Source organism: Trichechus manatus, unplaced genomic scaffold (assembly GCF_000243295.1).
Source record: "Trichechus manatus latirostris isolate Lorelei unplaced genomic scaffold, TriManLat1.0 scaffold00077, whole genome shotgun sequence".
Lineage (NCBI taxonomy): Eukaryota > Metazoa > Chordata > Mammalia > Sirenia > Trichechidae > Trichechus > Trichechus manatus.
In genome coordinates, this window is record NW_004444013.1 from 8,878,766 (window position 1) to 8,904,799 (window position 26,034).

The 26,034-nt window shown below is 42.8% G+C and overlaps 1 protein-coding gene across 3 annotated transcripts in view; it reads right to left on the bottom strand.

Annotated features, from left to right (window-relative positions):
* Positions 1 to 2,940: 2,940 nt before the first annotated feature.
* The window catches only part of RABGEF1 (RAB guanine nucleotide exchange factor 1), an 84,347-nt gene continuing 61,253 nt past the window's right edge, over positions 2,941 to 26,034 (bottom strand). Inside the window, exons 4-9 of one of the 3 annotated variants that reach the window (XM_023735309.1) lie at positions 24,192 to 24,361; positions 18,211 to 18,292; positions 17,229 to 17,361; positions 16,019 to 16,110; positions 9,434 to 9,690; positions 2,941 to 6,418 (exon numbers count right to left, since the gene is read on the bottom strand). In XM_023735309.1, the coding sequence (XP_023591077.1) occupies positions 6,020 to 6,418; positions 9,434 to 9,690; positions 16,019 to 16,110; positions 17,229 to 17,361; positions 18,211 to 18,292; positions 24,192 to 24,361 (1,133 nt within the window). In that variant the 3' untranslated portion in view covers positions 2,941 to 6,019. The remainder of the gene's footprint in view (positions 6,419 to 9,433; positions 9,691 to 16,018; positions 16,111 to 17,228; positions 17,362 to 18,210; positions 18,293 to 24,191; positions 24,362 to 26,034) is intronic. The other 2 variants (XM_004380779.3, XM_012556786.2) reach the window with 2 other exon arrangements.

Below are 26,034 nucleotides of genomic sequence, written 5' to 3' on the forward strand. Positions count from 1 at the left end.
TATTGACTGTTGTCTCTGAGCCATCAATAAGTTATTATATTTGTTTGCTTACTGTGTCTTAGCTTCTTGTTTTGTTTTGTTTTGATATGTCAAAATAGGCAGCTTGTGTGAGCTAGCCTGGTCACTGGTGCCCCTGAAGCGCCAATGTCCTGCCGCCAGGTGGCCAGAACTGCCACTAAGTATGTGAGCCCATGAGTTCACCCACTCCTCCTGTATGGATTCAGCTCAGGTGTCCAGGTAGTCAGCCACCAAGTGTGTGGTGCAGGCTCTCACCTACAGTCCTAGACAGGCATGGGTGATTGGTGTAGGCACAAGCATCTGGCTGCAGCAGGGTGACACATGTTGAGCAAGGCAGAGGACTGACAGCTGCCCTCAAATGTCCAGGAGGAAAGCATGTCCCCATTCCCTAGAGCGTGTAGGTGGGTGGATTTTGCAGCCAGACTATGAGTACCCAGTGTTGTTGGCTGTAAGGACTGAGAGGCATCGCTTAATCTTGGGCATCTATCGCAGGTGGCTAGGTGGCACGGGTGGAGCCACCAGTCCTCAGGCCCCTGATGTGGGTAGGTGAAGACCCTGCTTAATGGGCAGAGCATAGTCAAATGTCATGAATCTGCCACTTCACAGCTGAAACAGTTGAAGTTAGACTTCAGGTATATACCCTGTTGTACTTTGGTAATGAGGGCCTATGGTGCTGAAATGGGCCCACACAAGTCTCTGCAGGGGGAAAGGCACTCAAAGTCCATGGATCCCTTATGCCTGTGCCTAGGCAAAGGAGCTGTGCCTACCCTGATTCCTGGCTTAGGGGAGCCAGCAGATTTTTTTCCCCATTTGTTAATTTATTCCCTCTCCAAGGCCAGGAGAATGGCTCAGGGCGCGTGATGGGTCCTACTTCTGGCCCAGGGGACTTAGCAATAGCTGCAGCTGTTCTGAACCCAGTGCAGAGCAGGGAGGAGGGAGGTAAACAGGAGAGGGGTTTTTCCCTTAGGGAGGTGTTTTTGATCTGTGCGGTAGGCCAGATGCAAATACTTACCTTTCGCCGATCAAGGGCATCTTCTCACTAGTTCTGGATGGATGAGTAGACTCTCTGCCGCTGGGTCTCTCGTGATGTGGAAAACACCTCCCAAGTGCCACTGCTTGCCTCTCTGCTCACCCTCAAGGTTATCCGGGCTGAAGGGCTCTGGCTCCTGCAGGGTCAGGTCTGGCAACTCCTTGCTGCTTCCGAACCATCTTTCCTTCTCCCTGCCACTCAGCCTGATTCCTCAACTTTGTCTTTGATGTACAGGGCTCCTAGATTGTCATATACAATCTATTCACTTTTTTTGGGGGTCTTTGTTGTACGAAGGACCACCGGAAGCGTCTGACTACTCCGCCATCTTGGCCCCGCCTCCCTAGGCCACTTTCTTTTCTGAGTGAAATGGGAGCCATGGTGAGTTTTGAGCAAAGAGATGATGTGAACTGGCTTCATTTTAAAAGATAACTTGCCCCTGTGTGGAGATAAACAGCAGAGGGACAAGAGTGGAAGAAGGGAGAACATTTAGGAGGCTATGGTGGTTGAGATAAACAGCTTCTGGATGTTCGAAGGCAGGGCCAGTAGGATTTCCTGGTGAATTGCATGTGGGTATTAGAGAAACAGAGGAACTGGGATGAGTCCAAGGTTTTTGGCCTGAGCAATTGGATTAAGGTATGGTCATTAACCGAGACTGAGAAGACCGCAAGAACAGTAGGTTTTGTAGGGAAGATCTGGGGTTGTTTTGGACATGTTAAGTTTGAGATGTACACAAGAGGAGCTGTTGAGAAGGCAAGGAGAAATGAGATCTGGGAGAGGTGGGAAATAGAAATTTACACGTTTAGAAGTCATCAGATACATATGATTAAAGCCTCAGCGTGAGTGAGTGCTTGGATTTTCCTTCCGAAATTTTATTTTAAAAAAATTACAAACATTCAAAAAAACTGAAAGAACAGTTCAACAATCACTTGTATACCCATTATGTAAAGTCAACAATTGTTAACATCTTGGTATAACAGCTTTGTGTGCATATAGACATCAAGTGTGTTTTATGAATCCACTAAGTTGAAGACATCATGATACTTTGGATACTTCAGGATGTATCTTCTAGAAGTAAAGGCATTTCCTTCAAAAACACAGACCATTATCACACCTAAGAACACTGTTGTTGTTGTTAGCTGTCCTCGAGTCAGGCCCAGACTCATGGCGACCCCATGCACACAACAGAACCAAATGTTGCCTGGTCCTGCACCATCCCCATGGTTGATCGTGGATCAGACTATTGTGACCCATAGGATTTTCACTGGCTGATTTTCAGACATACATCTGTAGGGCTTCCTTCCGAGGCATCACCGGGTAGACTCGACCACCAACTTTTGGGTTAGCAGTTGAGCATGTTAATCATTTGCACCATCCAGGGACTCCCATATTATTTCTGGGTGATTTACATGTTTCTATCGTGACTAGAACCCAAGCCATGGTATTTTCAATCACCTCATATGCATATGAAAGCTGGACAGTGAATAAGGAACACCGAAGGAGAACTGATGCGTTTGAATTATGGTGTTAGCAAAGACTACTGAATATACCATAGACTGCCAGGAGAATGAACAAATCTGTCTTGGAAGTACAGCCAGAATGTTTCTTAGCGGCAAGGATGGCAGGACTTCTCACTTACTTTGGACATGTTATCAGGAGGAACCAATTCCTGGAGAACAACATCATGCTTGGTAAAGTAGAGGTCAGAGAAAAAGAGAAGGCCCCTCAATGAGATGGATTGACACAGTGGCTGCAACAATGGGCTCAAACAGCAATGATTGTGAGGATGGCACAGGAATGGGCAGTGTTTTGTTCTGTTGTACATGGGGTTGCTATGAGTCAGAACCGATTCAACAGCACCTAACACGACACACGACACTGTAAATTTTTCCCATTATATTTCCTAACTTGTTAGTAATGATATAGGAAAGTCATTTTGTACAGTTTTTTATGGCTATTTTATCATTTTACATTTCACCATTTTAGTGAACTTTAACAAAAGCCTCAACAACGGCCTCAAACACAGCAAAGATCACAAAGGTGGTGGAGGACTGGGCAACGTTTTGTTGTGTTGTATATAAGGGCACCATGAGTAGGAGCTGACTTGCAACAACTCACATAATAAGTTTTAGTATCAATTCCTTGGGTTTCTAGAAAATCATCTACAAATTTTAGCTAACACTTGAGCACTTACCATTGTTAGATACTGTTCCAAGTCATTCAATCCTCACAATTCCATGAAGCAGGTACCATTCCCATTTCACAGCTGAGACATCTGAAACCTGAGAGATTAAGTAACTTGCCCAAGGCCAAAGAGCTAAAAAGTGGCAGAGTCAAAATTCTAACCCAAGCCTTCTAGCTCTAGAGTTCGTGTTCTCAATCACCAAGCTATATAATCTCTATATTGATTATATTAACTCCTTTTCTCTCTACTTTTATTTCCATTTGAATAGAACTTCCAGAACAATGCAAAATGTGGTGACAGCAAACATTCTTGTCTTCTCAATTTTAATTGGAATGTCTCTAATGTTTTACTATGAAGTATGATAGTGCTGGATGTGGCTTAACAAGGAAACATTTGTAACATGAGGTTATTAATAATAATGCATACTGTCCTAAGATGAAGAGCCAAATATCAACTATTTGGGAAAGAGGGATGAATCATGAACTTTTATTGATAAGGATTTCTGTTCCAAAGATTTATTCCAATCACATTTATAGTAGATAAAATGTCAACGCTTTCTTGTTGGGAAAATGGAAGCTCTGGTCATAGTTTTGATGTTGATTTAAGAGAAATACTATCCTCTACATAAGGCAAGAGTCTGTATCTGAACAATTTGACTAATACGAGATATAGAAAAAAAATCAGTTCAGCAACTTACAGATGTGCAAAAAAACCAAAAGAAGCCAGCTTTTGTGGGGCTGATATGTACACTTTATTTAACAAATACAATGTACAACTAAAAGAACTGTGTATTTCCAGGAGAATTAAGACTATGTGTACCTGGATTAGCACCTAAAGAGTACATAGAAAATAAAGAAAAAAGAAGAGGAAGTCTTCCCACTAAAATCATTTGGGCCCAGGACATTCTAGGAACAAACTCTCCCAGCACTGGATGGTAACTCATCGCCTCCCACACGATCACTGTGATCAGCTGTCTAAGTTAACGGTTTTGGGCCTTCAGAGCTTTACGACACTAGACGTGTCGAGCTTGAAAGATGTTTCAAGTAGATCTAAGTAAAGGATAAAAAGTGTTATACCCGCCCTAGTTTCATTGCAAAAATCACTCCACTACAAATCTGTGGTGTACAACAGTGAAACCTGTGAGAGCTGAACTCACTGAGACTGCCTTGTTTTCCCGGGTCTCACAAGTTTTCCGCCTTTGACAGGAGCAGTCTTACCACATTTTTATCGCTTGTTTTAGGGGAAAATATTTGTGCTTTCCTTCTCTGACAGGTTTTCGCCTTACACAGGTTCTGGCTTTCGCAGGTTTTACTGTATTAGGGAGATGCTGGGAAAGCAAGGGAACCTTTCTTGACTGCTCATGCAATGTGACACTGTTCCAGAACCACTCACAATTTCGCAGGTACACTTATAATCTGTAGGAGTCACTGAGTGGGAGGAGAATCATAATGGCATATGAAAGGTTCCATTACGACAGGAAAAGTCCCACACTGCAGATGGCTGTGGCGCCTCCATGGATGAGAGATCAGTTAACATTACACTGTGCATTTAATGCAGTATTCTTTGGTAATACCAAATTAACTACCAGGAGGATAACATTCCTTGCTTACAAAACAGATCAGTGATTCTCAACTGGGAGCAGTTGTGGCCCCCAGGGACCATCTGGCAATGTCTGGAGACACTTCTTTACAACTGGGAGTGGGGAGGGAGAATGCTACCGACATCAAGTGCACAGCACAGCCCCCACAGCAAAAAACTCTCAGGCCCCAAGTGTCAATAGGACTGTTTGAGAAACCCTGAACTAGGTTTATACGATGCGTGTCTGGGTGGTCCATGAAGTCAGAAGCAGACCACCGAGGCTGAAGGCACCCTGCACTTTACAGCTCTGAGGGATGGCCCACCAACACTCACCATCAGGCTCCCATTCACCCCTCTGCCTTCCAACTCATACCCAGGGCCCGGTCCTGTACATCAAAGAGCTCATTTCTTATTTGTTGAATGCATGGGGGGAAAAGATGCAAGAAGCATGGTTCAAAGTATTCAATGCACTATACGGAACAGCAACTTTACGTGGCTATCGAAATTATCTGAACCTCGATAGTGTCATAATCTCTTGCTATAGAGGACTTCAAAGTTTATTAAAAATGGAGCCACAATTTTAATGGGAGTATGTCTATTCACTTCCAGATTCATGTTAGTGGGCAAACCAAACAAAATGGGGGTCAAGGCAAACATTCAGTATACTTCATTTTAAACTAACAAAATAACCACATGAAATGCCATGCACAGCAGACACCATTCCTTTTTTTTTGGTAACATATTTACAATTTTACATATTTATTTATCAATATATCTATCTTTACACTTACAAAATTATTTCAAACGGCCGAACAGTGGTACCATTGAATTCCCTCAAGCATATAGTTTATATCATTCGTTTGATCCTTTAAAAGGCAATTATTTACCCAAAACCGAACCATAGTGCATGCCCTGGAGGAAGCACATAGGAAAATCATGGAGAAAAAGCAGATTTTGATAAAAGTTTCACACAAGCCTTAAATGAATCTATTTCGGTAACTCAAATAAATAATATTTTATTATTTACTAACCTTCCTCTGCCAGGAAAAACAAAACAAAACAAACCAACACAACAATCCCCACAAAACTGTACCTTTAAAACTGCTGACACTTATAAGCAAGTAAGTTATATCCTAGATCCCAGTCGGTGGACTGTAGCAAGGGGTAGCTATAATTTAGACTCGAATAAATACCATCCGTGTCACTTGTCATCATCCCGCATAAACCTGGGGTTGCAGTGGTGGAGGAAGCTTATCATTTTCAACATTTTCAGAGTCAATAGCGGCTAACGGCTGATTTGGGGGCTTAATTTCAAGTGGGTATTTCTCTACAATGTCTTGAACCTCTTTTGTAATCCCGTCCGTCCAATCTATGAGGTCTTTTTCAAGTTTCTTTGCTTCGCTCATGATCCTTTCCTGTCGTTCATTCAATTGAGACAGGAGATCCAAGTTCTTATACATCTGCTTAACACCTAAGCAAGCGTCTGGAGACCAGGCCTCAGATTCTTGCTTCCTGGGAGACGTCTGGCCGGACATGTAGCGATCGAAATCCTCCTGACTTAAATTCAACGACTGAGCATCTAGTTTCTCAATGAAAGCCACGGCGCAGCACTGCAGGAAGAAGATGGCATTTATTACAGTCAGATCAGGAAAGCTACCAATGTCCAAAGAGATACTTTAACACAGGGGTTAAAAGAACAAGCTTTGCAATTAGCCAGCTTGGGTTAACTGTCATCTCTGTCATCTAACAGTGACAGCTGTGTGACCCTGGAAAAGTTACTTAAGCTCTCTGAGGTTTCCACGTTGCAGAACGGGGGGAAAACCACCTAGGTTTATTGGGAGAATGAAACAACATAAGTGGCGTGACACGCCTGGCCCACGGTGCCTGGTCTGTGGTAAGCAATGAGTGAACATGCATGGTTATCAGTACAGAAGTGCTCGGGCAAATGCCACACTGAACAGACCTCTGTTGGCTTCTTACAGCGACAAAATGTTTCTGCAATGAGCATGTACCATTTTGACATTAAAAGAAATAAGGTATTTTCACACAGACACAGACACACACACAACCATGCAAGATAAACAGGGAAAAGCAAACAGCTGTCAGGATTTCTGCTAAGAAACCCATTAGAGGAAACTACGTTACTACTGCTCATAAAACAGCAGACCATCTCTTTTAAGGAATACTTAGCAAATCTATTATAACTGACCCATCAGATGACTATAACTGGAGAACAGGTCCTCTGACCCGTCCACGTGGGGCTGCAATGTATGCGGAATCGCTGTGGCCCCGTGTTACCTGCAGAGAGGACGAACCTCAGGCAGTCCTAAAGTCCCTGGCTTAGGTTAGTGGATACATGGCATTGCACTCATGGGAATAGGGAGCATAGGATGAGAAAGCATTTGAAGGGGAAGCAATTTCAGTTTTGAACAAATTAAGCTGGAGGAGCTCAGCATGAGGTCAGGACAGGTGACTGACAGATGGCGGAGACAGCCCAGGAAGTGAGATACAGAGAGGACAGCACCCCAGGGAACAACGCAACCCAGGGGAGGGGAGGGCATGGAGCCCACCAAGGACAGGAGGGGGGAATAGGGGGACACAGAGCCTACCAGGGACAGGAGGGGAGAGTGGGAAGACACACAGCCTACCAGGGACAGGAGGGGGGGAGTGGGGAGACACAGAGCCTGCCAGGGACAGGAGGGGGAATAGGGGGACACAGAGCCTACCAAGGACAAAAGCAGTTCCAGAACAAAGGCCTAAGAGAGACGTGAAGTAAGATAAAGAACTGAAACGTTCCCATGTGATTTGGCGACTGGAAGATCTTTTACTTTTGCCAGAGTGGTTTCACTGGAGTGGGCCAGACCCTGAGTCAGGCAGAAGGGATGAGGAGAGCAGGCACAAATGCAGCAAAGGCCACAGGTCAAGGGGCTGGGAAGCTGCGAAGTGAGCCAGCAGCCCCACTGTTGACAACTAGGGCTGCCTCCCAACACCCACAGTCCTGCTTCGCTTTTCCTGCTACACATTAGTCCTCCGTCTCTGTCCTTCTCTGGGATTTCCAGACCCTCTGGCACTCTCTGTATAAAGACATGAACCCAAAAGGCCTTCTATGGCAGTCCAAGTACACGCTCCATTTATGGTAACAAACAAGAATACTGCTACCTCATCCCATTCAGGCCAATTAAACTTTTTTGAGGAGTCTAGTTTAAACAATCATGTGCCTGGAAGGGACAAAAAGCATTGCAGATGAGGAAGCAAGTGTCGTGTTCACACGGAGTATTCCCAGTCCTGCCACCTGCAAACCATGCTCCCAAGAAGCTGGCACTACAGTAACAAGCAGTGAACACAGTGGCTGAAAACAAGGAGTCAGTAACTGAGGGGGTGTGGGGGTCCAGTGTTGAGAGACCAGCGCTAATACAATTTTGGAAGCCCACTTTAAGGAAAAAATAAAAAGATCACAAATACAAAACTAGTATAAAAGTAAATACATAATTAGAATGTAAAAATAAGTCAACAAATGTCCGTGCCTCAGAGACTCAAGGGCCTGTCTTGAAGTCCTTTTCAGGCAACTGACCAGAAATACTCCCTCAATGCAACCTCTATGACTCCCAGCACAGAAAACCCAGCGCACGAGGTGCCCTGAGCCACCAGTTCATTACCTTCACAGTAAGCTTAGTCAAGCTCCCCAAAACCAAACTTGGTGCTGTCGAGTTAATTCCGACTCATGGCGACCCTACAGGACAGAGTAGAACTGCTCCATACGGTTTTCAAGGCTGAAATCTTTATGGAAGCAGACTGCCACATCTTTCTCCTGTGGAGTGGCTAGTGGGTTTGAACCACTGACCTTTCAGTTAGCAGCCAAGTGCTTAACCACTGGGCCATCAGGGCTCCTTAAGCAGAAGCTTAAAAAAAACCCAAACCAAACCCGCTGCCATCGAGTTGATTCTGACTCACAGCAACCCTATAGGACAGAGCAGAACTGCCCTATGGAGTTTCCAAAGAGCGCCTGGTGGATTTGAACTGCCGACCTTTTGGTTAGCAGCTGAAGCACTTAACCACTATGCCACTTAGCAGTCAGTAAAAAGAAGTGTTCAGCCTTACAACTTGGGTATACATAATGTAACACTGTTGTGGCTAGAATCAATTGCCAATCAATGTTACTTATGAATCAATAGCAAAACCACAACTGAAAACCATGTCACAGCCTCTTAACTGACTGTTTCTTAAAATATCTTAGTTCAGATCTAAGAGGTAACTTGTAGAAATAACTCAAAAAATAAATCTTAAGTCTCTCAGTAGTGAATCAAAGTCCAGGATTTGACTTATTCCTGGGTAAAACAGCCTCACCAAGCAAATGGCCTTTTGCCCCAGGGCCCCAGGAGTGGCACCCAGCAGCAGCAGAGGCTCAGCACGTGGCTGTCCCTGCTTCCCGTGAGAGGGACACGAGCTCTGGTGGGTACTGGGGGTGGGGTGTCTGCATGGCCCGGCCACATGCGCTCTGTGATGTGAGGTCACCGTCCTCAGCAGAGAGGAACATAAGCCTGTCACGGTCCTGTGTGTAACCTGCCCCATCCCCAAAAGAAGCCCCTTAGTGGCTCTTCTGTTAATGCCAAGCACGCCGTACTCACCAGGTTGGTGAAATAGTAGCCATCCTCACCCGTCATCAGCCGGCTGGGGTTACAAAAGCGGGTGATGTACTGGATGTTGGACTGAAGGCGTGGGGGGTTGCCCTTCAGAACGATGTAGATGAGCGTGGGCAAGAAGTCGTCAGCGGAGGCCGGCTCGTTCTTGGTGATCCTGATGGCATTGAAGATGTGCTTGCTGCACTTGGTGATGCAGGCCAACTTGTCCCGAGGCACGCGCTTCGAATCCATTTCGATGATATCTATAAAAAGAAAAGACACTGCTGCTGGTGAGAAAACAATCACATGAAAGCAGCAATAGGATAATCATTTTTTATGTTATGTTATAGAGGAACACACTAGCGTATGAAACACTTAACCGAAAAACCAAACCCACTGCCGCCGAGTTGATTCTAACTCACAGCGACCCTACAGGCCAGAGTAGAACTGCCCTGTAGGGTTTCCAAGCAGCAGCTGGTGGATTTGAATTGCTGACCTTTTGTTTAGCAGCCGAGCTCTTAACCACTGTGCCACCAGGGCTCCATGAAACACTTAGGCCCCCAAAACAGTAAATACGCGCTCATACTCACAGAACACACAAATCATGAGTCAGGTACTACACAGCTGTCTACAAGCACATTTCTTTCAATCCTCAGAAACCTTATGAAGTGGATGCTACTTGTAGACGAGGAAGTGAGGTTCAGAGAGGCTAAATGACTTGCCTTAGATGATAGAGAGAGCAAGTGACATAGACTTGCCTTAGATGATAGAGAGAGCAAGTGACAGAGCTGGGGTATGAAACCAAGTCTATCTGACTCTAAAGCCCATGTTTTTTAATCACCACGGTAAACTGCCTCTGAGCTCTATGGAGAAGGAATAAGTTGCTTTGAAGAGTCTTTTGACTGTTTCTATTCCTGTCAAACACTCTAAAACTCGTTTAGAACGAATCAATGTGCACGCTGCTTTTTAGACATGCGGCTGCTATCTAAAGCATCTCTGTATCGGATACCAGAACACAGTTTTGAAATCCAACACACTTTGTCTTCAGCAGCCAGTTCTCATGGCATGTAAGCCTCAACAGCGGCAGACCTGATGACGCTCATAGCCTGCTGCTTAGTGGAGGGAAAGAGCAACGGTATAAATCTAATCTTATAAATAACATTTATTTCTCTCAGAGAAAAACGGTTTCATTGCCTTTGACTATCACTAAGTCCAACCACTGGGCTTGTATCAATGCACACCCTCGGTCAAAGAGACCAGGAGCATGAGGAGTGGTTAAGTACAAACCGTCGGCACTGCTGGAGCAACACCACAGGAGGGAGGAAGTGTGCCTGGAACGGGCAGGTCTGCTAGTGATCTGGAGCATCATGACAGAAAAGAGCTAAAGCGGCTTGAGCTGACAGCAGATTCTTGCCACTCGCAGGAACAAACGTCTCAGACTCAGACCAGACGGTGTGGTGTGCCCAAGAGTTCTGGTCTCAGCTCCCCATGTGAGGCTGGCTGTTTGGGGCGCCCTCGGAGGACCACCAGCCATGGAAGACAAGTACGATAGGTGGTGCACAGGCCTGATTTTAACTTACTCATGATTTTATTCCCCCTACTATGAGTCTATTACGTGGATTATATGCTTTTGCTTATTTTATTGTTTAGCACATTTAATATCTTTTAATTATGGGTTATAATTATTGTTACTGTCATGGATTGAGTTGTGTCCCCCAAAAATATCTGTCAGAATGGCTGGGTCATGATTCCCAGTGTTGTATGACTGTGTAATCTGATGTGGTTTCCTTATGTGTTGTAAACTCTGTCACTATGATGAGGTTATATGTGATTTCCTTATGTGTTGTAAATTTCTATCACTGTGATGAGGTTATGCTGATGAGGTTTACAAGATTAGTGTCTTAATGCAATCTCTCTTGAAATATAAAAGAGAGAAGTGAGCAGAGACACATGGGAACCTCATACACCAAGAAAGCAGTGCCAGGAGCAGAGCGCATCCTTTGGACCAGAGGTTCCTGTGCTGAGATGCTCCTAGACCAATGGAAGACTGATGCATCACAAGGACCTTCCTCCAGAGCCAACAGAGACAGCGAGCCTCCTCCTGGAGCTGATGCCCTGAATTTGGACTTGTAGCCTACTGGACTGTGAGAGAATAAACTTCTCTTTGTTAAAGCCATCCACTTGTGGTATTTCTGTTAGAGCAGCACTAGATGACTAAGACAGCTACTAAGTCTCAATCTACTTATTTTTCTTTCTCTCTTTAAACAGAAAGGTCTCTGGTTGGTGCAAACAGTTTGTGCTCAGCTACTAGCCTAAAGGTTGGTAGTTCAAACCCATCCAGTGACACCACAGAAGAAAGGCCTGGTGATCTGCTTCTGTAAAGATTACAGCTAAAAAAAATCCTCTGTGGGGGTAGCTCTACTCTGTAATACATGCGGTCGCCATAAGTTGGAGTTGACTTGATGATGATGGGTTATTTATTTTAATAGAACTTGTTACAAAAAGAATTTAGGTTACATCTTTTTTTTTTTAATTACTATTTTTAATTACCTTCATTTACCTTGTTCAGCCTTCTGCCTTTTTAACCACTTCTTATTAACTTTTGTTCTATTAGTTACGGAAGTAAATGTTATTACTTTATTGCATATTACTTTTTATCTGAATGCCTGCATGGCTGCTATTGCCCCAAGGCAGGGCCAGGAGATTAAAAGGGAGGGAAGGAAGGGAAAAGGAAGGAAGAAAGAGAGAAAAATTTCCAGGGACTTCTCCCCATACTCTTCATCCTGCAGTGTCCCTCCCACCCCGAGTCCTCTGGCCTGAAAGAAGGATTTTGGGTGAACACTTTTAGACTCCCACATCACGTGCAGTTTCATGACCTGCACTTCCCTGAAGCCTCCACTAGAGGGCAGTGGTGGTTCGGTGGTAGAATTCTCGCCTTCCCTGAGGGAGACCTGGCTCCGATTCTGGGCCAATGCCCCTCATGCACAGCCACAGCTCGTATGTCAGTGGAGGCTTGTGTGTTGCTGTGATGCTGAACAGGTCTCAGCGGAGCTCCCAGACTAAGACAGATTAGGAAGAAAGGCCTGTCGACCTACTTCCGAAAATCAGCCGGTGAAAACCCTACGGATCATAGAGGTACAACCTGCAAGTGATTTTGAAGACAGCACCAGGACCAGGCAGCGTTTTGTTCCATGGTGCATGGGGTCACCATGAGTCGGGGCTGACTCAATGGCAGCTACAACGACAACAAAGTCTCAACAAGGAGATATGAGAGAGAAAAACAAAACAAAAAAGGAAGCTCATCACAATATTAGCTGTTCTTAAAGTAATGATTCCCCTCCCCAACCCGCCTGTCACTATGCACTTGGCAGAATCCTTGGACAATTGCTTTATGTCTTCTGTGCAGGTCTTACCTGTAGTCAGCGTGAGAGAGAGAGTGGAGCGTGTGTGCTCTCTCTCAGCCAGATCCAGAGGTCTATGCTTATCCTCAATGGGGCTTTGACAACAAAGTAGGCTACTCCTCTAGGTCGTTTCTCAACCTTGGCACTGTGGACATTCTAGGCTGTTGTAGGGGACTGTCCTGTGCACTGTAGGAAGTTTAGCAGAATCCCCAGTCTCTACCCACTAGATGCCAGTAGCATCCTCATTGGCCTAATATTAAAAAATGTCTCTGGATGTTGCCAACTGTTTGCCCCTGGTTGAGAGCCCCTGCTCTGGGGGCAGCTCCACAGCCAGAAAGAAACTATACGGGTGGAGCCAAGTGAGAAGGGCAATGCTCACCCACAGGCCTTGACACTCCTTACACCCAGACTCCTAGGGCTGATGTTCTGATCCTCTATCTCCCCAGGGCTGACATGCTCTACATTCTGAGAAGTCCTGAGGAGTGTCCTAATTAAACCTCAGGGCTGAGGCCTTGAAGACTCTCTCACCTTATGCCATTCTCTTTCAATGGACCTCATGTTTGTTACTTGTCAGGCCGGCATGCGAGCCCCCTGCCCTGGAAGAACCCAGCTGATGCTGCGCCACTTGACTGGCAACATCTCCTGCCCAGTCCCACTAGTCCCTGGACACGGCTACATGTCCCCGATCCCTCGGGCTGCCACCATCCACTACGCACTCCGCCGTGATCTCACAGCTGATGGGTCACATAAACATGAGGCATCAGCTGATGCCCCAGTGAACCACGGGTGAAAGAGTTCAGAAAGCCTGAAGACGCCCCTACCAGGAAGCACTGGTTATGAAGGCCAGCCTGTCTAGGACGACACTCGTGTCTCAGACTCAGGTTTGATGGTTCTAGATATGGCGGCTTCTTTCAAAAGGGTCTTTCAGTGACTATTTCCCCCCTTGAGTTTGACTAAAGGGTCAACCTTAGAGCGTTAGCATCTCTCAGGGGTTTTTAAGATCACGTTTGCAGAGCTAAGATTTTAAAAACATATTTCCCTACACTGAAGGCCTTCGACTTTCCTTCCTCTGGCCATTGGAGAAAAAATACTGTGTGGCTTTGGTCACTGCTCCCTGTGACTTCAGGGACCCCCTCCACTGAGCCCCCTAGCTCCCACAATGGGAGTTTGTTTCCTCTGGTTGATTCCATCCTTGCGTACGTTAGATGTGATCTGCTTTAACCCCTGTGGCCATCTCCTCTAAACACTCTGAGTCAGCTTAGAAGACTCAAAATCTCTACTCACTGTATGTCTCCTACAATGGAGATGATCATCTCTGAAGCCCTGAGTGCCAGGACCGGGGCTCTTCCTGGAACCAAGGGGACACAGGAGGGTTCTTTTCCCAGGAGTCTCTTCTCTAGGGACAGGTGTCAACTGAAATGGAAACTGCCTCATTCAGTATATTTATATAAAAAAATGGGATGATGTGGGGAAGTGTAACTAGTATCAGACAGTGTAACAGGTCATGCCCTCTCCTGACTACTCCTGTACTCGGGCAGGAAGAAAACGATCGTGTAGCCTTTATCCTCACAGAGCTGGGCTGTACCCACACTTGACAGTATGTGGGGGCTGAGAGAAAGAATAAGGAGGCCTTTTAAATATTGTGGTTGATTTTTTTTTTCTACTATCAAAATAGCCCTTGAGACTCCATCTCAGATGCCTTGAGAAAAGTTCTACCTCTCAAATTCTATTAAGAAACTACTGATGTATTGAAATCATCATTCTTAGTTCTTTTTCAGTAAACAATGGGCTGGCACCTGTAGTTTTTGGTTTTACAAAGTATGACCTGTGGCTTTCAGAAAAGGGTCCTCAACATAAACTCCTGTGGATTACTTTAAACATAAACTAATTGGTCTTGAACTTTCTAGTAAACATCTTTGGAAACACGTAAGTAGAAGGTTCACATCCTGGCTTTTGAAATCCTTATTGTGCCCACTACTTCCTGTGAAAACTACCACCTACCTTCTATCTCTTATGCTGTTCCCTGAGGAAAAGACAGGGGTGAGGGTGTGCCTTGACCCCCTTGACCCAAGGAGTCAATTCATGGGACCTATGGCAAAGCCTAGGAGAAAAGCTTTTCACAACAAAGATGACAGTATTTAGCGAGGCCAGTTAGACTCAATCTCCAGAACTTGCATGGGAAATTAGAAAATACTTTACTTAATAACAAAGTGGAAATGCGAAGACATACAAAGAGAAGCCTAACCTGCAAGAGTGGGAGAATGATGTTACTAGTTGAAGGCTTGGAGTAAAGACCCTCTCGCTGCTGTAGAGGCAACAAGATAAGCCAGTCCCTGGAATAGCTTTGTGAGGGGCCTGCCTCCCCTGTGACCCTGAGAATATTTTAAGCAAACCCGCATTCCTTCTGAAGCTTGAGTGAGTCTCTGGTTCTCATAAATAAAAGGAGTCTACTCAACCATCTACCTCCAACAGTGCTAACATTAGCTGACCCACTCTCCTTCCCAGTGAACTACATTAACAATCTCTACATGAGCAGGATTTTTTGAGTCTTCTCCTTAATTAAGGGAAAGCTGGCCAAGGCTGGAAGTCTCCTCCAGTAGGAGGGTTGTTTTTTGTTTTGTTTTGTTTTAATTTTTCTATTGCACTTCTGGGTTATTCCTATGAACAAGAAACAGAAACCTTATCAGGAGCCTGGAGCTGTCCAGAATGGCACAGTCATATCAGTTTGGGGTTCTAAATTTACTTCTTGAACAAACCAGAAAAATAATTCAAAACACATCTCTGATTAACAACCAACAAAAGACATCATTTTAGTATAGTTATTCTAGCTTGAGGATTACTTGCCATTCTCCAAAATGATTTTAAATATAGAAATGCAACCAAGTCTTAAGGAATTAACCCAGCTGCATTTGACCACAATTTGGTTCAATGACCAAGAAATAAGAGACCCTGGTCACAGAGAGTGAAGGGGGAAGGGATTTCACTGCTGCTCTGAAAGTGTGAAATTCCTAAAACTAACAATCCAACTCTGGCAAAGCACTTCTACCATATTCCAACCTGTCCTTGGCAGTTCGCGTTTTAGAAAGATTTTACTAATTTTTTGCTCATTGAAATAAATACGGACTAATAACAGCAAAACATTAACACAAGGGAAAAACCTCCAAATGTCAAATCTCTCGGTTTTGCTCACCTGTAATTGCTTTCACCACCATGTCGGACACTTCTGGAATCTCTTCGTTAACAGGGACACAAAGCATCTGCGGTGTGACCCAGTGCAGGGCTCTGTGAGGAGAGAGCAGCAGTGAAGAAGTGAAGGAGAGTTCTGAGAACAGACGGGAGTTGCTGATTTTAGCATTCCCTTCAAAATAGGGCTCCCCTGTCTCATCAGGCAACCCCCGACCCATGTACGTCACCCTTGCACACATTAGGAGCTCAGCTGATGTGCCCAAAGCTACTAGAATCCTAAAATGAGATTTCTCTTCTGCACTTATCACAGGTCGAGCAGCAGACAATTTTAGTTGTTCAAATGCAATGATGCTACTAAGAGCGAAAAGCACTCAGCATTTGAGAACAAAGATTTGAGAAGCACCTGCTGTCCTCACTGCCCTTTCAGACTCTGCCCAGCAACAAGTGTGTTTCACCTGGGCCTGACTCACCATGTGTGTCCTGGTCACACCCTTACTGCACTCCAGGTTCTGCTGCTGACCTGCGCTACTTTCTTGGTTTTTGTTTCTATTTTGCTTCTCAGTCCAAGGACTGTCTAGTTACTTCTGGCTTCTCACCTCTTGGCTCTACCTTCCCTCCTTCCAAAAACAGCTCCTCACTTCTGGTGTGATACCTTCAAGGGCATATCTACTAATGACCACCCCTTGTCTTGGAACCCCATCTGGGTTTCCTTAGCCCCTCTCCTCCAGAATACCTCACTGTGCCCACCTTGAACCCATTCCCACACTCGGTTAGCTGATTCCCTAAGGGTTTTTGCTGGGGCTCTGCATGGAAGATGAGGTGCTCGTGGAGAGCTGCAGCTGGAGGATTGGGTGAATGACAGGCACCTTGGTACAGGTGGGGAAGGGTGACACCCATTGCTTTGATATCAATATTTATAGCTTCTTGCCTGATAAGAGAGTCAGCACAATGAACCAAGAAATCAGTCCTGTTCCTTGGAAATTTTGGAGATTTGAAACAATCTCAAGCATCAAACATGGTTCTTACCTAAAGCTGCCTGGGGTCAGATGCGTAAGCAAGATGAGACTCAAAGCCCTTTCACTCCTCTCAATTTACCACAGTCCTTTTCTTTACAGCACCACAGAGACGCTCATGTAAGGATGGTAGGCCCCTTAGCTGTTACATTCTCTCAAGGTTTGAAACTCAAATGCCCTGTTTTTCCACAAAACAACTACCTGATCCTCTTTTGAATAGCAAGATCTTTCTTCTCATCATCAGTAGTTTCCGGACAGAACACGTGTTTATAGAGACGAGTCATGATGTACTTTTCAATCTGATCCATTATCTTCTCAACTCTTTCTGGAGGCACTGAAATACCGAAATGGGTATAACAGCTCAAGAGAAGGACGGACATTTTAAATTAAGTGTCTGTTTTCATAGTTCTTTCTACATAGCAGAAAACTAATTTACTAGAAATGTATTAAACACACTCAGAAACAAAGGTATATTTAAAAATACCCTTTAAAAATTATCTCAAGTTCTGAGATTGCCTTTTACAGAACTCCCACTTCTAGTTTAAGCTGTTTCAGCAGAACCTACTAGGTGTACACCCTGCCCAGTGGGAAGACCTCAGCCTGGGCCATTCCCTACTGCTACATCAGAAAAGCGCTAGAAATTTCCAAGACTGATATGAGCTGGCAAGACTTACCCTTTTATTTCTCTGAGGTTTACCATAAAATCCTCTCTGATGCTTACACATGGGGGCAGATCTCTCAGATATACGCCTGTGTGAAGTACCTCCTAAAGTCCCACCTCAACAGAGGGTGAATTCAAGAAGAATCTCTAAAACCTAAAGCTCTAAGCCCGCGAGTCTCAATTTTTTTCCGACCTAAACCCCACAAGGAATACGTCATCATGAGCAACGACTCATCAAGACAGTGACTGCCAGGTGGAGGCTCATTTAGAAAAGCCTCCAAAGTTGGTTTTAATCCACCCAGCTCCTACCCATAGTGGAGATCTTGGAAAGATACACATGGTGGAACTCACAGGCACTCCTACGCACACCACCAGCTACCAGGGTGTCACTGGGGTAATTCCCAGGATGGTGTGGGCAAGCCGGCCAGGCCCCCCAGAGAAGGAGGGAGATTGCTAAGAGACCAAGCAGTGAGCCTAGGCAACTCCCAGCCACCCTTCCATGGCTAGTTAACACAGTGTTACCTTTTCCACGAGTCTGCATTCTTTCAGCCACATTTTGGTAAAAATCCTGAGTAAATTCTGACTGTTCCTCAATGCTTAATTCCTGAAACAAAAGGACAAAGAGGCTGCTTAGAAGCTAAAGAAAGATCATGAGCACAGCTCTAAATTTTAAGTTTTCAAAACCCACTCCTTGTGTTAGAACTAACTGCAAAAGTAGTTAAAAATTATATTAACTTCAAAGGGGAGAAAAACCTATACTTAATAATAAGTACATTCCATGACCTCTTTTAATTCTTTCGCTGGGTATACATATTTGCACATGGATACATTACAAAGTTTTGATAATTTACACATTTTATGTACATTTCTATTTATCTAGTCTACTTATTCATTGTTAATGGTTTCATAATATTCCATTCTATTAATCAATTTATTTAATCATCTACCATTGTGCATTTAGGTTGCGTCCCTTTTTTTCATTATTATGTATTACAGCTATAGACAATTTTGTGAAGACTGTTTTCTTCTGGGTCATGTCTTTGATACATTTCCAAAAATGGTATTAGCAGATCAATAAGCATGAACAACTTTATAGCTATAGGTATCTACTACCAGATACAATCTCAGAAACTCCAAGGTACACTGTCATTAGCCGCGTGTGTGTTTATTTCTCCATGGTCCCTACAACACTGGGCTTTATCATTTTTATTTTGGTTTCACTGATTTCATAGGTCTAATATATGCATTTATTTCCCACTTTATTCCAAAGAGGATTGAAGGTCTATATAAAAGATATATGTGGTTCAGCACAATAAATTAGACGATGATAAAAAAGAAAAAAAGACACGGAGAGAAAACAGAGCTTTGAGTGACTACACAAAACGGTATTCCTTGAAGATCTGTCAGTCAGTTGAGCATCAGCCCATAAATTTGTCTCTAACTAAACCTCCATCACTAAGATGAAAATAGTTACATAATTCAGCATCCAAAAGATGAAAGCAAACTAATTCTTCAGGTGAAAAAAATCATTCCTGACACCAAAATCAGCAGTATCTCCCAAGGATTTTCATAAAGAGGTCACTATGCCCAGGACAAACTCCACAGGACTGCTGCCCACAGCCTTCCTCTGATCCCGCCCTGTCAAGGCTCTGGCTCCATTCATAACGGGGCGGGAGCACTCGGGCAGGGCAGTCACCTCACCATGCCTAACTGCTTTCACAACGCCTCTCCATCTCTCCCCTCTTGGTTGGGGCCCTCATTACCTCTCACAGGAGTCTAGCTGCTCTCTGCCACTTTGGTCTTTCTCACTTGCAATCCATCTTAAATAATACAGTCAAGCTAATCTTCTTGGAGTATGATCTGGTCACACGCTGCCTCAAAACCTCCAGTGGCCTTCCATCAGATGGATTCTGAAGTGCACACTCAGCCCAAACAATCCAGCTTACTTCCCGCTGACCCAATGGTTTCCTGTTGTTCCAGAACCTGCTTTTAGCCTACACTAGATCTAAAACACTAGACAGACTGATCTCTGTCCAAATTAGTCCTCTCCGCTCCTCCAACATCTGTCCAAGGAGGTCCTCAGAGTATCACGTTTAAGGCTTAGTTCACATCTGACATCTTCTAAGAAGGTCTCCCTCATTCCCTTAGTCAGAATAATCTTGTAGGTCTCATAGCACTTACAGCACTTTGTGACCATCTTGACTGCAGCGCCCGTTATTGTCCTGATCAGGTATTTACATACCTGTCATCTGGTTGCCTTAGTAAACATTACACATTCTGTAACAGTAAGCTCTTACTTATATTCACCATAATTTCCCACAGTTGCCTTCCACTTTATCTGAGTTTTACTTTTCATTGCACAGATTTTTTTAAAATTGTGCTTTAAGTGAAAATTTACAGTTCAAGTTAGTTTCTCATACAAAAATTTATATACATATTGTTATGTGACTCTCATTGCTCTCCCTATACTGTGACAGCACATTCCTCTTTTCCACCCTGGATTTCCTGTGTCCATTCAACCAGCTCCTGACCCTTTTTATCTTCTCATCTCACCTCTGGACAGGAGCTGCCCATTTAGTCTCATGTATCTACTTGAGCTAAGAAGCACTCTCTTCACGAGTATCATTTTATGTCCCATAATCCAGTCTAATCTGTGTCTGAAGAGTTGTCATTGTACAGATTTCTAAAAAAGCTTTCACCTGGTCATAAAAAACAATTGTTCAATAGTTCAATTTTAGCCTTTCTTCTCAGTTGAAATGAACATCCTAGTCTACTTTCTTTTAAGTTTTTCATGTTTAACTCTTTAACATGGCTGGAATGTAGGGTGCATGGTATGAAACACGGACTTCAGATAATCTGTATTCGAACTTCTTGGTCTTTCTCAGCAGCAATTAATAAAAAAAAGACTCTGTTCCCCTCTGTTTTCCAAGTTGTCATGTAATTTGCTCCTGAAAAATTGAATTTATTTCTGGAATCCCTGATTTATTTCATTCATCTATGTTTTTATTTTTACCAAAATCTCATTCAGTTATGATGATTTGCGTTTTAGAATATATTTTGAAGTTGACTAGATTTGGAAACCTCCCTTCCCCAAATTCTTGCTTTTTCCTCCCTCACAAAAAATTATGTAGTATATATGCTTCCTTGTTTTTCTAGAATAATCAATGTAACATTGTAATTTAAATGATATTTTAACTGTTCATATTCACCTATGAAGTATTGTTAAATTTTTCTTTTTTTCAGCTAGATCTAAGATGCAATCCTCAGTCTTTTTGAATTCTTTGAAAAAACTAATTTTCCATATTAGATTAAGTACTTAATAATTAATGTTCTTTACTGTTATTGTCTTTAAAAATTGCAAGTTTTTTAAAAATGAGCCAGGCTCATTAGCTTTTTATCTCTGATACATCATATTGCAACTGAACTTTATTTATCTTGTATTATGCCATGTTACTAAATTTATACCTCTATTAGTATTGTTTTCCTGGTAAGATAATGACACCTGAAAATTGTATTTCTATCCATTGTAAAAACACTTATTACGTATTGTTGTTGTTGTTAGGTGCCGTCAAGTTGGTTCTGACTCATAGCGACTCCATGTGCAACAGAAGGAAACACTGCCCAGTCCTGCACCACTTATTACATAACTAGTAGAATTGCCAGCCACTGTACCAGACAATGAAATACAAAGATTAATAAAATGCTCAGGGGGCTTTCAGATAACTGGGAAGACTAAAATACAAACAAATAATTATAATATTCTATGGTAATTATAAGCAAGGACAAAATACCATGGAGTCATATAGTATATCTCTCACTTCTTTTTCTTATTTCATCTATCTTCAACGATCACCTCTAAATAGGTATGGTGGTAACGGCAGTAAGTATCCTTCTTCATATTAATACTGTGTAAGGTGATGGTGACGAGATATTTCTAGTGATGCTCATGAGAAAGGCTGCCTCCTTTATGCTGATACTCTGGCTACTGCTACTGCTGTGAGTAATAAACTGACCTTTGTTTCTGACCCAGGAGACTCGTGTCTTCTGCAAGTACCCATGAATCTGTGGCAGGATAACTTGTTAGCTTGCAAGTTGCATAAACCCCAGACCCTTCACAGAGCTTGACACTGTACACTACTACGCACTTCATTCCATCACAGAAACTTCTCCAAGTTGTACTCAATCCATTCTCTCAAGAAATTTATATTATTAAGTGATCTGAAGCTAGAGTTAGGTTAGGTAAGTTTAAGTAGTATTTATTTGTTTCTTTATATGAAAGGACATTAACTTGTAGCCAAAGGCAACATGGCTTCCCTAGGGAACATTTGGCTTAACAAGTATCTGTTGAATATCAGATGTATGCCAGGCATTCTGCTAGCTGCTGAAGATATATGAGATACATGCATAGAACTTGGCCACTTGACCATGAAACACTTAGTGTAGAAATGGAAAACAGGTTTCACAGTGGCTCATAAAATAGAAGGAACCTGAGGCCATATCCAGATGTCTGATACTAATCCTGATGCCTTGAAAGCATTACACGTGGTGGCACCTATACCATTTAATTCCCTCTTACTTTAGTATGCTAACTTAAAAGTCAACTAAAATATTACAGAACAAATATAAAGGCACATGACATATCCAAGCAAAAGAAAAATGAACAAATTCAAGCTAAGCAGTTTTATAAAATATAGTATTATATAGTATATATGCTATATATACTACATGCTAATATAATTTAGCATACCCTGTGAACATGTTGCATATGAAATGTTCACAGGGTATGCTATATTAGTGTATGCTATATTAGAAGAGAATATGCTATAATAATATGTATTAGAAGAATAAATGCTGCATTAAGGCATGCTATATTAGAATAAAGTAACTTAGAAACTTTAATTTTTACTTCTGATAAAAAAAATTAAAGTTGTATGTCATATGAGCTATGCTTTTTTCCATATCAAATAGTAGTCTACTATTGCTTCTAACAACAACAAAAAATCAATGACAGCTTGCTTGTTTTAACATTAAATGTCACTATTTGCTCACAAATACCAAGACAAACAGAGGGCTGCTTACTTATTCTCAATGTAACACTCCTAAAGAGCAGGAAAGAAGCTTCTTCTCTCCCTTACTGACTGAATTCAATATTAAAACAATATTTTAGCAGAAGCCCATTTTGCTCTTTAGCTTAGTAATCTCTGACCACAGCTGGAATATAGCTAAGCAGTTAATCACCATGCTGTTTTTCTAATTCCCTCTTCCTTCCTCTCTAAGACTTCACTTCATAGAAGGAACTTTTAGGGATAGTTCTGAGTTAATGGCTGTAGTAGTTACAAGGTAATTCATTCACTATTTACAAAACGAGTCCCTGTACAGGCACTCATTATTGAAACTGAATGTATGTGTTAGAAAAGACATAGGCGTGGAAGTCACAAGTTCTAGTTCTGGGTTGGCAAAGTCTGGCTGTGTGACCTTTAAAAAGTCACTTATCCTCTCTGGCTCTCAGCCTCCCCACCTATAAAACAAGGGACTGAAGCCAGAGAGTTGCTAAGGTCCCTCTCAACATCTAAATTCTATCTTTCCCTTCTCTAACTAAGCAAGGAAAGGAAAACTAAAAAGCAGAATACAAAAACCTAAAATGACTGCTACTGATCTACAACTGCTGCTTAGAGTAAAAGATCTACTACAGCTGTCTGTAGTTTATGAGGTACGATTAATCACTTTTGTTTGTGACCTTTCTAGCCATGGTCTTATAACTCCCACCCAGGTGACTGTGTGACAGGGTAATCGTGGCCTACCAAGGGGATTGGTCAGTTCTGCCTTAAAAGGCAGCCAACTCCAGAGCAGGGAGGAGGAGCCCCTCACCACCAAGGAAGAGGAGACCAGAAAGAGAGACCCGGCAGCAAGAGACGGCGTGGTGGGCTTCCCAGCCCACAGAGAAAGAAAGCTGAGAGCCTTTGGGCAGAGACTGAGGGCCAGGGAGAGGCGTGCCTGCGAGCACAGCTGGGGAGAAGCTATCCTGATGAAAGAACTGTATCCTGAGTGTTCCTGAGCCTGAATTGTAACTGTGACTCCCCTTATAATAAACCCCATAATCGTGAGTATGGTCTTTTGAGTTCTGTGTGGCCACTGCTATGAATTATTGAAACCAGCAGAGAAGCAGAGAGTGCTGCGTGAGGGACGGTTGGTGTCAGAATTAGTAAAGATGGCCTACAGAGGAGTCTTGTCTGGCTTCTGCCTCATGGGAGTTAGCCTTGCACTGTTGATCTTGCTTCTCTTTCCCCTTTATGGGGGAAAATGATCCAAATACCATTGAGTTGCAGTGGAAAAGTTAGCTTGGGTGTCGTTTTAACCTGGCTCAGTGGCTTTTCTTAGGTAAGTAACTTAACATCTTTGGGTCTTGATTTTCTAAGATGTAAAATCACAAGGTTGCACTAGATTATCTCTAAGACCTTTCCTAAAATCAAAATCCTATTTCTAGGTGGTTATTCTCAACCTACCCTTTTGTAATGCATTGCTTCCAAAAACAGCTTGGTCTGCTTATAGATCTCTTGGCCTGTCTTGTGGTAGGTCTTGAGAAATTCTATGAACTCCTTAGATACTCTATCCGTTTCAATGCTGGTTTGCCGGTTTATGGAAGGGCTGGGAGCTTTTGCTTCTGGAATTTCTGCTGGGAAAATTAAACATAATAAGTTTCATTACATAGAGGATCCACGCATAGAATTACTTTAAGTATCTAACTTAAGGTTATTTAAATTATGCTTAATCAAAGTTAAACATAATTTTAAATCACTTTATGTTTAAATATTTGGACAATTTTCCTAAAGCAAGCTAAATCTATGATATAAATAGGAAGTACAAGCAGATAAAACTACATGATCTAAAAGATATTCCTATTCACATAAAAGTTACTCTATTAGTATTTTGTTAGCCAAAATATATCATACTTTGATCTATATACTTAATCATTAATACCAAAATGGCATCACTATCTTGAACAACTTTCTCAAAGACTACATGAATTTACACAAATCCTCAACATGTAAAACAACCATCAGTAGAAGTACAAAAATACTAGATGACTTCTCAAATCCCATTTTACCTGCCAGAAAGGAAAAAGCTAATTTGCTACTCGGAGACTTACAATCAGCTTACCCACCATTAAGTTTGCCAGTTAATACTGCTCAAAAGGAAAGAATGCATCCACAATAGCATGGCGAACACGAGAGCACACAGCACAGAAAGACTAAGTGCCCTCAGAAAGTATGAACTACCCCTAGACTTGGTCTCTGATCACAGTCTAAGCTTCCTGATTTTGAACTGCACTCTCTAATTTAGCACCTATAAGGAATTTAAAAGGAGCCTTGGTGGTGCAATGGTTAAGAGCTTGGCTGCTAACCAAAATATCGGCAATATGAACCCACGAGTTGCTCCATCGGAGAAAAGACTTGGTGAACTGCTCTCGTAAAGATTTCAGCCTAGGAAACCCTATGGGGCAGCTCTACTCTGTCCTATAGAGTTGCTATGTGTTGGAATTAACTCAGTGGAACACAACAAGAACAATAACAGGGAATTAAACTACCTCATACCTCCATGATTTCCCTTTATACTCGAAAAGAAAGACAGTTAAGAAGAGAAAATATTTTTGAAGATACAAAAATCAACCTATTATATGTTTTCTCAGAGTAATGTCATACTCTTTTTTTTTTTAACCTTAGGATTCAAACTCCTGATTTTATTCAAGATACACATTTTAATGATGACTATATAATAAAGTTTTAAGATAATAAAAGCAATATTCCTATTAGAGTGACTGGTTTACTCAAGTGAGAAAAACATATCGATTACGTAAAAGAATATACTACTGTTGTTAGGCGCCAACAAGTCAGTTCCAACTCATAGTGACCCTGTGTACAACAAAAGAAACGTTGCCCAGTCCTGCGCTATCCTCACAATTGTTACAACGTTTGGGCTCACTGTTGCAGCCACTGTGTCAATTCATCTTGTTGAGGGTTGTCTTAGTTATCTAGTACTGCTATAACAGAAATACCACAAGTGGATGGTTTTAACAAAGAGAAGTTTATTTCCTTACAGTAAAGTAGCTAAAAGTCCAAATTCAGGCTGGCAACTCCAGGGGAAGGCTTTCTCTCCCTCTTGGCCTTCTCATCAATGTTCCCCCGGACTAGGAGCTTCTCGGCGCAGGGACCCAGGTCCAAAGGACGTGCTCTGCTCCCAGCACTGCTTTCTTTTTTTTTTTTTTAATATTTTATTGTACTTCAGGTGAAGGCTTACAGAACAGATAGTTTCTCATGTAACAGTAACACACATGCTGTTTTATGACAT